Genomic DNA, 13,294 nt, shown 5'->3' with positions numbered 1-13,294 from the left:
GGCCTGACGCGCGGCGCTGGCGGCGCCCGGGATTGTGGGAGCGCGGAGTTGAGGAGGGAGGGCGGGGGGGCGCGGCGGTGGCGGAGCGGGGGAGGGGAAGGGGCCGGGGCCGCGGCTGACGGGTTCCGGTGTCGGGAGCAGACGTGTCGGCCGGGTCCGCGGAGTAAGAGGCGCTGCCCCTGACGGCTCAGAACAGCAGCCGGGCCCGGGGCCGGCCCGGCGGCGCCATGTCCGGGACCAGCAGCCCCGAAGCTGTGAAGAAGCTGCTGGAAAACATGCAGGGAGACCTGCGGGGCCTGAGCCTGGAGTGCCGGAAAAAATTCCCCCCCGTCAAAGAGGTGAGGAGCGGGCTGAGCCGAGCCGGGCCGGGCCGGGCGGCGGGCTTTTCTCCAGAGGGGCCTCCCGCACCGCGGGGCCCGGCCGGAGCGGAGGCTCCCGACGTGCCCGTGTCGTCGCTCCCCCTCCTCCCGAGCCCTCCCGGTGCCGCTCCCGCTGAGGTCCGTCCTTCATGGCCGCGGGTTGCCGGGCGCTGTCTATGCCGAGACGTGGCTTTGCCTGTCGCCTTGGCGGGTTGTTGTTTTTAATGCGTGATCGAGGCAGGGCACGGTGGGCCGGGCTGGTTCCCCTCGGGGAGATAGCGCATCCCCTGACAGGGGGCAGCAAGGGGGCAACCCCGCTTCGCCCCCGGCGCCTTCCCTGGGAGGGGAGGGGGGCGAGGGTAAAGTTTGGCTTGGCTGTCTCGGCATCCTCTCACGGAACTCGCCTGCGGCCGGCTCGGCGCTGAGGGTTTGAGTGCACGGGCGGGCAGGTACCTGGCAGGCAGCGCTTCGCTAGCGTCTCACAGGTGGCCGAGAAGGGACAGCCCCAGCCCCGTCCCGGCGGGGCAGAGCACTCGGGAACGGGGCCGGGGCTGCCGTGAGAGGCTGGAAGCCGCGGGGCCTCCTCTGCGCCCCCTCAGCCCGTGTACCGCACGCCTACGGCAGCGTAGCTCCCGGGCCGGCGTCCGCCGTGTCTCGCTGTCGCACGGGGCTGGGTCTGCCGGTGGTGACAGCGCGGATCGGCGGTGGTTGCTAGCGAGCTCCGGGATCGCGGGGGTTATGCGGCTTCCCGGCGGTGCCTGTACAGCCCAGGAAGCCTGGGAGACGTGAAGCTGAAGCTACTTTATTTCCCCCCCCCCCCTTTTTTTAATGAGAAAACCCCCAAAACTCCATTAGTTAATGGGTTTGCGTCAGGAGGGTTGCATTGCATGTTTTGGTTTCCAAACCTCAGTTTACTTTGCTTGCAGTTGAGACTTCGGGGATCTTCAGGATTTAGTGAGAATTTCCCTTCATGTGAAGTATAGTTTTAACTGTGTGTTTCTCTCGTGTGTTTACATAGTTTAACTTCTTCCCTGTGAGTAGTTTCCTCACTTGCCATTTAAAAGGGTTTCTTCTTCTGTAGTGGTAGGAAGAACAACATTTTACTTCAGGTTATCTGAGTTAACAATCTTTTAACTCAGGTTAAGATGCAGAACCAGAAAGATGCCTGGGAAAATGGGGAAAAGACTGCCAGTAATGTGACTTTGCTTCCAGTTAAGTGATAACCGCGTTTAATGCTGTACGAACTGTTACGTGCTTTGGCAGATGAATTGAGGCTAATGACTGTGCTCGCTTCAAAAGGCATGGGGCATCACACTGTATGTAGCAGGGCATGTTGTATACAATCACAGGTTTCAGAGGAATGCTGGTGTGTGTCAGAAATTGTGTGAGGTCACAGAAAAACAAGAGAAAGTTGTGATCAGTTCTGAGAAATGGTGTGTGATCACATGTAAATAAGAGAAAGTTGTGGTTAGTTGAAGAGAAATCTATGCCTCTTTTGGAGGGAGGTGGGGGTGCTGCTTCCACTTTTTACTGTGTGCTGAGTAAGTTGGTCTTGGAACAAGTTGTCCTACTGTGTTAATGTTCACTTTCATCAGGATCTGTAAAGGAGATGGGCACTGTAATCCTTAGACTGGTGCTTTTGGTAATGCTTCGTTCTGTTAGCCATGCTAAAGGTTAGAGCAAGCACTGCATGTGTGGTTCTTGAAACTTGTTCAGCATGTTTATCCCATTCTTGTGTAAGTAGGACTTTTGTGTTGTTTCCTTTAACATCTTCGGTGGCAATTTGCATAACTTCATTGAAAGAAAAGTTTGTCACAGTTGTCTGGAGTTTGGATAGGTTTCTGGAGTAGCACTTGAAAGTGTTTATGGAGAGGTGGGACTTTTCCTGTGGGTTGTGGGCTCTTCCAGAAGAGGTCTGAAATGAGAGCAGTCCTATGGTAGGATGTAAGATACAGTCATCGGAAATGATCTTACTTCCTCAATTCTGGAAGCTTCCCCCCCCCCCCCCCCCCCCTCCAGTTTTAAAGGGAGGGGGTGGCCTTTTCAGTCAGATACTTTCATCGTGTGTGTTTGGTCTGATCATGATTGGCTTTGACTCCAGTGATCAGGAGAATGCGGTGTTCTTTCTACTGATTTGGATCAGCACCGGCTTTTAAAAACAAGTTCCTACTCCTTAGAATCTCACTTGCAGCCTTACTATTCACATCACTGCCACATGCAATGTAATGTATGAGTTTATCTTGCAGCTAATGTGTGTGCTTCCATGTCACTTAATAAACTTGTCATACTATGATAAAGCTATTGAAAAATTCCAAGTCCAAAATTAATAGTTATGAGCTGTATCATAGTTAATAGATTTGATAAGTACTGCTCCTAATAAACTCTTCTGTTTCAGACGTAGTCTGTAATTTTATTCACTGCTACTTGTTACCATCAGCCATTTCTAAAACATTTTGTCTGTTATTTTTGGGGGTTTTATTATTTTTGTGTTAATACTGTTAAACTTCTGCAAAATGAATTTAGCTGGTAGGTTTGCTGCTGACAGAAGTAGAAGTGTAGTTCTCAATTCCACTTGTTGCTCAAATGGTTAATTTGAGCAAATCCTTTTTTAATCAGCACTGTAAGGAGTTAGATCAGAAAAATTGAGCCCTTTTTTAAAACTAAATAGGTTTTTAGTTTTCACTTTTTAAAGATCTTTCTAGTGCATATGTTATTATAAACTAATGCCAAATCTGTTAGCTACAAAGAGATTGCAAAAGAAAAATTAAATGATCCTTTGAGGGGTCAGATAGATGACACAATGGAAGAGCTTGACTGAAATTTTTTTTGGGGGGGTGGATGCAGCAGCAAAGGGGACAGCTGTCTGGGGGATCTTTCAGGCCATGGGATTGAGACCTTGTCCTCAGGTAGGAGCTAGGTGTAAGGTCTTAAAGCCTTATTGGAATGGAACTTGAACTCTTCACTGTTCTAAGCACTTTTAGAAGTAGTAGAAAATTATGAGATTAGTCTCTAAGTTTTCTTGATAGATCACATTTATGTGAAAATCATGTAGTTTTAAGTCCAGTCACTTAAAACAGTGGATTCTGAGGTTTTTGTTATGAAACATTGAAATTACCGAGCTTTTCCCGATGTTAAACTTATGACACAAATATGTGGCAAACTTCCTTCCCCCGCATTAGAAAGAGCTTTTAACTAAGAAATAACAGCACGTGTTGCTGGCCCCAAAGCAGTCCACACCTTGCCTTTGCTCTGTGTGACAAATAGTACCTGAGTAGGATTTTCTTAGGTGGTGCCACTTAATCATTGAGAGTGGAGCTACAGAGGGAATCTGTGGGTTTGAGATTGCGCTGCTGACGAGGTTTGGGGCTGTGCTAGGCTTATTTTTCTTGAGAGAGTATCAGTTATTAGATTTCTGACCCATGTCTGTCTCTTGTGAGGTGGGTTTGACTGTTCCTGTTGGGTAGGTGGGTAAACCCTGTGTGATGCTTCCTCAGATCAGCTCTGACTACAGAAGAGCACTAAGCATGAAAGCTACTATGAGCAGAGAGTGATTTGCTGGTTATGTCTGCAATGTGCCAAATCTGTGTATCTTGGAAGGTGTACAAAAGAATGACATTGGTGAAAAATGTATTCTTTGCACAATATATTTCCATTTCCCAGTTACAAAAAAAGAATCAAGGCGCTGACCAGGGATGTGAAAGAATGTCTCAGGGCAAGCTTAAGTTCAACAGGGTCTTTTGGAGCTTGAAATTAGAGGGTGTAACAGTCTCTGGTACTGATGTAAGTTGTGCTTATGTTATCTTAAGGAATCTGATCCTTCTCTTAGCAAATGATGCCATTTGGCCATTATACCTTTGTTTTTGATGTGATGGGGCCGAGGCTGTGCTCTGTATTAGAGCATTGTAGTGCTTAACTTCTGACGCTGGACTGAATTGTGTGGCAGGTATGTAAAGCTTTATAGACTGTCTTAACCTGCTGGGGTCTGGAGTTCAGATATCCTGTGCTGGGTGTGTGGGAAGCTGGCAGTGGCTCTCTTTAGTGAACTGGAGTAAGAATTTTGTTTTATCACAGAACTGAAAATAGTTTAGTGTGCTCAGTAGGTCACCTGCTGATTCTTATTATGAAAATACTGTTTTGTAAGCTGCATCTGATTTGGTTTGATAACTTCGCTTGCGTAAGAAACCTTAGAAATAAAAGGGGAAAATTATTATTTCTACTAAATGGAAATAAGTTAAAAGGGGAAGTGAGCATACCCAAGGAAGTCTTCTCAGCCTGAATTCCAGTTGGATGTAACTCATTGTTGTTTACGTAGATCCAGCCCAACAGTCTCAGCTTTCTAGTGGGCTTGTTGCCTCTGTGTTGACTCAGGTTTTTTCTTGGCTTTTAAATAGTACTAAAAGCAAAAAGAACATGGTGGGGGGGACACACGACACCTTAGCTCTTACCCATCTCCCTGCAGCATTCCAGGCATGCTTGTGCTGGTGGTGGGAGAGGGGAAGGGAAAGGACAGGATGGGCAGGGGCTGCATCCTACCATGGCCAGATCAGCTTGGCCTCGCTCAGACCCGTTGGGGGATGGGGCGTGCCCTCTCTTTAGCAGTTGGGTGATGGATTGCTGGTGTCTCTGTGGTTTCTGCTGCTGTGGTAATTTGGAATAGTAGGACTGGAAAAGGAATAGTGTTCATCTTCCCTCAATCCAGAAGAGCAGCACAGGTTGAACTTTGAATACTTTGGTCAGTTGAAGTGCTCTCTTGAGACTCCTGAAAGATAGCTTTGATAGCCTCTCTCCGTGCTGTCTCTTTCCCAGACCTTTGTTTGAAGCAGCAGCATCGCTGTTTAACTATTTATCAAATTGTGCATGCCTTTGGCATACAGACCTATTTTTGAAGCTCTACTGTAAATTAATTTGCTGTATCTAGGAAAAATAATAGAATCCAATTTTGCAATCTTACTTTCCTTCTTTTGTAATTTTTTTTTGCAGGCAAATAGCCTTGCAAAATCCTTTGAGCAAAAGTTAAGGAATCCAGAGTTGAATTACTTCTGGATAAATCAAGCTGTAAATTATTGAATTACAGTAGAAGTGATGAGGGGTAGCTGAGTCCGGAGGTAGGATGTGGCCTTTCTGAGAGGCTGTCTGTTGTATTCTCTCAACACAGGTTTTATTCCACTCCTGTCTGCACTGAGTGACATAGGTGACAGTTTTATCCCCTGGGTTAAATCATTCTTGTTTCAGAATGATATGCTGATCTTATGTTATGGGGCTAATGCCAGAAAATTACTTGGGAAGCTTGCCCTTTTAGGGAACCTCTCTGGTTATCATTGGGTGGCTGTATGAAACAGAATATAAGGATGTATTTCAAAAGTTAGACATATGTTAAAGTGATACAGATCAGTTAGGTTTATAATGTTGAAGGGATCATTAGAACTCCTGATGCAACTGGAACAGTTAAAAAAAGTGTGACGATCAGCTGTTTGTTCTGTAACAGTAACAGTGTTTCAGAAAATCTGTTGAATGTAGTGTAGATCTGAGAATGTAGCGTAGAGTGTAGATCTGAGAAGGCTAAGAAAGCAAGTGGTGTACTGAAATGCCTTGTGACTTGGGTATTAGAGTCACTTGGTGAATTTATTGGTAACATTGAATAGTTTCTGAGGGCTCTGCAGTCATCCTTCTCTTGCAGTAAAACAGTGAGCCAAATGGATCTGTCAAAGAACAACCCTTTGTTATTTCTACAGAAAACGGTCTATGTGCAAAGTTTTGGGGCTTTCTGTTTATTCTTTTTGATTAAGGTGAATTAAATAATACCAGTACTACAGCCTACAGGGAACTTAACCTACGCTGAACTTTCCGTGTTGGTTAATTTTCAGGTCTTCACAGCATTAGTTCAGAAGGATGCAAATACTGTGGAATTTTTTGTTCTCTTTAATAGATATTCACTTAACTAATAATTTGAAGGTTCTTTTGAAATGTAGGAACTATGCTCTAAAATGGATGTTGCCATAATTACGCAGCTGGCACTCAAAGCATGTGTTTTGTGCATGTGACTGGAGATTATTCTGTAGCATTCTTTAGTTGCCAGCCTGTAGTTAAGCTGGTAACTTCAAACAAGTGATCCCCAATATTTCCTGCAGTTCCTTTTATAATTCTTGATCTTTACCTATTGCTGTACCTGCTTGGTTTGTGTTTGGAATCTGTTAATTTTGCAGTGGCTTCTGATCAGTATTAAACTGTGTACTGTTATTTTCAAAATTATATTTTTAAAAGTGTACTGTTATGTTTCATGGGGATTCTCAGCTACTCAAATGCACTCCAAGCTTTAATATTTGTTACAGATCCTTAATTTTATGTCATCATTTTATAGTCTGAAGTAAGAAAAGTTATGCGCTCAAAAATTATTCACATTAAGCATATAGACCAGATTTCTCCATTGTGTAATACCTTACAATTTAATGAATGACAAAAAAAAAAAAGCATAAAGCTTTCAGTATCTCAGTCTATCTGCAGACTTTTGAAGTTTGACTTCAGTGCAGGATTAAGATGCCTGACTTTGGGTGCTTAAGCTCCCTTCACTGATTGTGCAGGCTCGGTTGGTTATGGAAACACTGTCAGTAGAACATAATAGCCCTTCAGAGCCAGGGATCTGATTCAGTCTGTCACCTACACATCTTTGCCACTTGAGATCCATTAATGTTTCTTCCTTGGCTTCCAGCAGCTGGTCTAAAGGAGCATGTGGTCTTCTGCTGGCTGCACATAGCTGTCTTGGATACAGAGCTCTAGATACCTGTATTGAAGCCTTACTAGTGGGTCAGCTGAATTGGCTTAAGGAGAGGCTTTAAGAATTAAGGAACCTTCAGTAGAGACTAAATCTCCATTGCAGTGGGAGTCTAAATATTTAAATTCATGCATCTTAATCTCTGATTGAATCCCCATCTGCTTCCTGTGGCTTCTGGAAAGTTATACAGAAAATCTATAGCAGAAGTTTGAACTTATTGGTGACTCCAGTTCTCCACTGGTGCCCAAACTGTTGACTGTTGCTTCTTTTTACCAGGTGGCAGGCAAACAGGCACTGCTGCCTCTGACTGGGTGGGTCCGAATATAGTATTTGTGGTAAAGCTTCAGGAGTTTCCTGGTCCCATCTGTTCTGATCAACAAACTGAAAGCAAAATTAGTTTGAACTTCAAGTCTCTAAATCTCTCAGAGCTCTGAAACAGGGTGGTGTTTTCTTCTTTTAATCTGGAATGATGGTGGTTGTGACAAAAGTATGTCCTGGGAATTCAAGTGCTCTACTTCAGTGATTTATGACCAGTTGTGTTGTACTTGATGGATCACTTGGAAATCCATTAATGGTAAACAAAGGCTATCAAGATATCCATACACTACATTATATATGTGTGTGTGTGTGTATATATATATATACACTTTAGTATATAATATTTATATAGTGCCCATATATATTTTTTTGTATATAATAGGAAATACAGGGTGCATCCTGGTTCCGATTGTGGAAGAGAAATATTACTTAAGAATTTATTGCTAATTGGCTTTGTTTCTTCTGTATCAAGTCTTGAATAGCTTTTTTTTTCTTTATGCCTACATCAGTGCTGTTCAGGAATAAGTTGGTTTATGTTAGTCATTCTGATTTTTTTTTTTCTTTCGATTTATATGGGATGTTTTTTCTCACTGAGGTGTAATATTTTGATTGTCAAATGAAAGCTTGATATTAAATGTTTGTATTTCATTATCTGTACCTCCACATCCGTGTTAGGTAAGGTACCTCCAGAGGCAACAGCTCTGAAGCAATTTAGATAACACTGGCACCTCTCTTGGCATTATTGACGATTAACCTTCAGGATTCTGAATTGGCTTCTGATACTGCAGAGTGGCAATTTCAGAAGATTAATGGACCAGAGGAGTCACTCCTGTCAAGTGAAAGAACATTTTTCCAGCTCTAGTGCAACTCATAACAAATGTACAAGGTTGTGGGTTTTTTGGGGGGAAAAAAAAAAACCAAACCCAAACCAAAACCTGCAATATCTTAAAGCTTGGAATTGGTAGAAAAGTGTGTAATAGAATCAGTTAATGTTTCTACTTTCTCTAAAAGCATTGGAGCTCTGGTAATTGAGTATGGCACCATCCTTCAACAGTCAAGTCTAGCAGGAACTAAAGCTTGGTATCTTCAGCTGTTGTGCTTGCTGTTGGGATTTGAAATGTTCACTGTTTCTTTCCTTCATTTGGCACAAGTAGATCATGACATAGAATACCAGAGACAGAAGCGGAATACCTGACACAGAAACAAAGTTGTTCTGGTTTAAAGTAGGAATAGCTGAAGAAACTACCACAGTAGTCTCAAGTTGCACCAGGGGACATTCAGATTAGATATCATGAAAAATTTTTATGCTGAAAGAGTGATGAAGCATTGGAACAGACTGTCCAGGAAGGTGGTAGAGACACTGCCCTGGGAAGGGTTTAAAAAATGGGTAGATGTGGCACTTTGGGAGATGCTTTAGTGGTTACAGTGCTGTAGGACTGATGCTTGGACTTGATGATCTTGAAGGTCTTTTCCAGTCTTGATAATTCTGTGATTCTAGTCTGTATATGAATAGAGGCTGATGCAATTTCTTGGTTTTATATGCTAAATAAAGGCAATACAAAACCAGCAAATATATTCATTTATCGATTTATTTTTTTTTTTTAAGTTAACCAGACTGTTCAACAATTCACAAAAATCAAACATTCCAAACTTAAAAAATTGGAAAACCATAGCTGGTTTTATATAGAAGGTTTTGGTATATTGAAAGTGGTTTATTGAAATACGATTTTCAATATATAGGAAAAATAATGCTATTTTACCACAAGTGCAGACATTCTGTGGGATAAAAATTATAGTGAGGAACTTTTTGGGGGAATTAAAGTAGGAAGCAATTTGACAGCTGCATTCAGTATTCCCTGCTTTCTGTCTCTACTTGTACATATGTCCAGGATGGAGCACGCATCTGAACAGTGATTACAAACTGCTTTGTGTTGACTACAGCCTCTGTTTAGGAAGTCCTGGACATTAACAAGTCCTCCCTTTAGTTTTGTTGCCTTCAGGCTGAACAAGTGCAGCTCTCACAGCATGTCCTTATTTATTGTCGATCTGCCAGCTGTCTTGGTAGACCTCCAGTGAAGCTGCTTCATTATGTCAATGCCTTTCTTGAACTGGGGAGGCTAAAACTGGCCATATTATTCCAGCAGCAGTCCCACAAGAGCCAAAGAGACGGAAGGACTCCTTTCACTTGACCTGCTGCCTGTGCTCTTGCTACTACAGGCCACCTTTGTTGCAAGGGCTCACTTTTGGTGCTTGATTGCACTTTTGTTGTCCAACAAGACTCTGGGTTATTGACTACAAAGCCAGCCCCCTGCCTTACTATGTAAGGGGATGGACTTTGCACTTTGAACTTCATGAGCCCATTTTTCAGCCTGTGTTCCTTTTGAATACAGCACCCCTTCTGCCCCTGCCCCCTACCACCTCCAAAATACTGAACAGTACCGTGGGTTTTATACTTGTCTGCAGATACTACGCCCTTATCCAGGCTGCTCATCAAGATACTGGATGGTATTAGCCCCAGTATCATCCACCTCTGAGGAGCACCACTAGTAAATCAGTTGCCAGCTGACCCTTTTGGCCAGCCTTCTGCCCATTTTACTGTCTGCTTCTCCAGTAACTGTGACCCTGACAGAGGGTGTCCTTTCAATGACATTGGCCCTTGGGTGGATGGGCTTCTCTGTGTCTAGGTACTTGACTTGAGTACTTGGTTCACCTACTCCCTGTATCTGCCTTGGGTGGTGCTCCATTCCAGCAACTCTGCTGGTAGGCTTCGCTCCAAGCCAACAGAATACGAGCAAGCTCTGATCCAAATACATTGAATCATCCAATATAATAAACCCCTGTGAGCGCACAGAGCTCTCGGATCAGAACTGTCATTTCACCAGTTCAAATCACAGGTAGAATGAGCATATATAGAGAAGGGTCTGAGTAGGGATTGTACTCTTGGGGAGGGAGATAAAAATACAGAAGGCACGTACAGTGCTTTTTTTCACACAAATGTGGTCTACTCGAGTGCTTTCATGAGGCTGATTTAGTGTGGAGCTTTTTGTGACTGTGTCCTTTCCCAAATAATAGTTTAGCAGTGCAGTAATGGTCCAGAATGTGCTTCTGCAACGCAAGCCAGAATGACAATGAAGTGCAACTGCACTTTAGGCAGGAGGATCTCTTCTCTAAACTATGGGATATGGGATTAGTGTTCCACTTGCAAGGCAGATAATGATAGATAGAAAAAAATTGTATTTCATGTAATAGATGTGGAAGTGATAGAAGATTACTCTTATCCAATCTTAGCAAAAGGTTGCCAAACAATGTAATGTAATGTAAATACCAACACAGCCCATCACTCCTGAAAGCATTTCTGAATGTTTCTCTTTTTAGAAGAGAGAAATCAGAAGATTGTGTAGTAAGTGCTATAAACCTTACAGCAATTTTGGTATCTCTGGAAATAGCAATTTGCTCTGAGTGTACAATTGAAACATGAATGGTCAATCAAAGTGTTAGTGGTGGAAATTTTTTATTTTATTACTTTCTGGTAACAATACTATTGTATTTAGGAGTTCCACAAAGTATATCCAAACTTAGATCAAGCCTTGTGACATGTTCTGGCTAGGACAGAGTTAACTTCCCCCTGGAGCCAGCACAGGTAAGCTGAGCTGGCCAAGGCTGTTTTCCATACTGCATGATGTCAGGACCCCATGAAAGGGGCTGGTCAGGATGGGGTGGGTCCCTGCGGCTCCCAGACTGGCTGAGTACTGTTGGGCATTGGGGCGGTTGTGGGGTTGGTAAGGTGCTCTGTGCTGTCTCCATTGGTGTATTCTGTCTTGAGCCCTCTTGCTTCCCTCTCCTTGTGCTGTCCCAGCAAAAAGTCTTTCTTCCACCCTGTGGTTTGTTGTTTGCCTGTTCTCTTCCCTGTCCCACCAGGCTGGGCCTGAACCACGACACCTTAAGTAGATATTAGCATGTGTCTGGTTGTTACATTAAATATCCTTATGTGTGCATATAATTTTTGGTTTAAAAAAAAAAAAGTGGTGGTGACTTATGGCCCTAATTGTGAGGTACCGGTTTCTCTGAAGGTCAGCAAGTTGAAACTTTTTAAAAAATTGTAACTTTAAAAAAAAAAAACCCTTTTGAAACTTGTAAAACAATTGCTTATGCAGTAGAGCCAGTGGGTGTTCTCTTCTCATCCTGAAAAGGGTCTTTCCTGTGCATACATATTGCCTCATTGCAGTGGGCCTTTGCCTATGAGAAGTAAAACAAGTTACTGAAGGATACACTGTCCTCTTATTGCTTGTGGCCGTTTTTGGGCTGCCAGGTAAGATTATTATCAGGGAGATAGCTACTGTGGTATCTTTCAGTAATGTGGTCTGATCCACTGCAGACGGCTCTGAGACCCTTCCCAGTGTCCCTGAAAGACAGATTTGAGGAACCAGTGCCTTTCAGATGCACTTACTGCTCTGCTGCTCATATGGGTGGCTTGCCTTTCCATCATTCTGAAGTGTAGTTAGAATTGCATACTCCAGTTACCCTAATACCTCCATATGCTATTTACAAGATCTTTATAGTCTGTGTGCATGTATTTAATGTGGAAAATTTAGCTCTTGGATGTTACATGGATTTTGGAAGGTGTTGATTTTGCTTGAGGATAAGTTAAGTCTTTGCATTCTGAGTGCCTGAGCAGAAATGATCTCTCTCTGTTACCTAGTTGGTGCTTTTGGCCCCGCAGAAGGTTTAAAATTTCCAAAAATTTGGAAGATGTGCACAGCACATCTAATGACAGGAAGGCTCAAGTTCTTACCTGTTTCAACATAAGTTTCCCATTTGCTTTACTTTGATTTCTGTGAAGGATGACTTCCATGTAATCAGAAAATAGTGAGTTCCAAGGAAGCCGAAAGATGATGGAGCAAGTGCTTGAGCCCGGGGGGTCCCATTGAGTTTTGCTGTGAGATTAACTGTTTGATTAAAGGCAAGTTAAAATATCTAGAAGAGATTGTCTTGAGTATGTGCTGTCACGGAGAGTCAGCTTTTGTTCTTCAGTATTTCTCTTCCCCAAACTGCTGGGTGCTGTAGTTGCTTCAGGAGAAACATGAAACAAACACCAATAATGGCAAGTGTGTTTTCAAGGCACTTTCTTTCTGTTCATTTCATGGTTATTAAAGTAGCAGAACAGGAAATCCCATTAACGGAAGATTTTGGGTACACTTGAGCTTTGTTGTGTTGCAAGAATTATGTGTATTTGCTTCTTTCTAAACTTAGACTTAACTTGCTTGTTAGGGTGCCAAGGGAAACTCTTACAACGTTACTTTTAAAAGCAGTAACCACTTTAAAAATGTGGTGCCTGAAATTTCTGTGGAAGTAAATTATTACATTTGTACCCATGAATACACAGTATGATGCTGACCATCTCCTTGATTATTGTTTTTATAAGATCCTTTTCTAGTGGGACAGTGTCTTGGAGAGTGCCTTAGTAATTGATATAATTTTGTAAAATTAAAACCTATTAATAACTCTCTAACTTGCCAAGTTAAATTGATGTAATCCAAATACACTTTTATATTGATACGTACAAAATAACTGTTGGTAGTCTGATTTTTTTTCCTATTGATTATTTGTCATCAACTGAGTTTATTTTTTGTAAATGGTAATATGTGGTGTGTTTTTACATAGATGTATATAGTGGAGTGTTTTGGGGTTTTGTAGAATGTGTGCAGTGTAATTAATGGTAATTGGAATCCTAAATAGACACCAAAGCATAATGCAGACAGATAATCATAGATTTCTGATTCTCATGGAAAAAAATCTTCCTGTTATATTCAGAGCATTGAAAAAAAGTCTAATAGCTGTTGATTTGCTT

General features: G+C 42.7%; 1 protein-coding gene across 3 annotated transcripts in view; it reads left to right on the top strand.

Moving 5' to 3' along the window:
* Positions 1-227: 227 nt before the first annotated feature.
* MON2 (MON2 homolog, regulator of endosome-to-Golgi trafficking) overlaps positions 228-13,294 on the top strand; it is a gene marked incomplete at both ends in the record, with an annotated part of 75,174 nt that continues 62,107 nt past the window's right edge. For all 3 annotated transcript variants that reach the window (XM_084268054.1, XM_084268055.1, XM_084268053.1), the window contains one exon: positions 228-338. In XM_084268054.1, the coding sequence (XP_084124180.1) occupies positions 228-338 (111 nt within the window). The remainder of the gene's footprint in view (positions 339-13,294) is intronic.

The sequence above is a fragment of the Gallinula chloropus genome (genome assembly GCF_964237585.1).
Source record: "Gallinula chloropus genome assembly, chromosome: 1".
Taxonomy (NCBI): domain Eukaryota; kingdom Metazoa; phylum Chordata; class Aves; order Gruiformes; family Rallidae; genus Gallinula; species Gallinula chloropus.
This window is presented reverse-complemented; position numbering and strand designations above follow the sequence as displayed.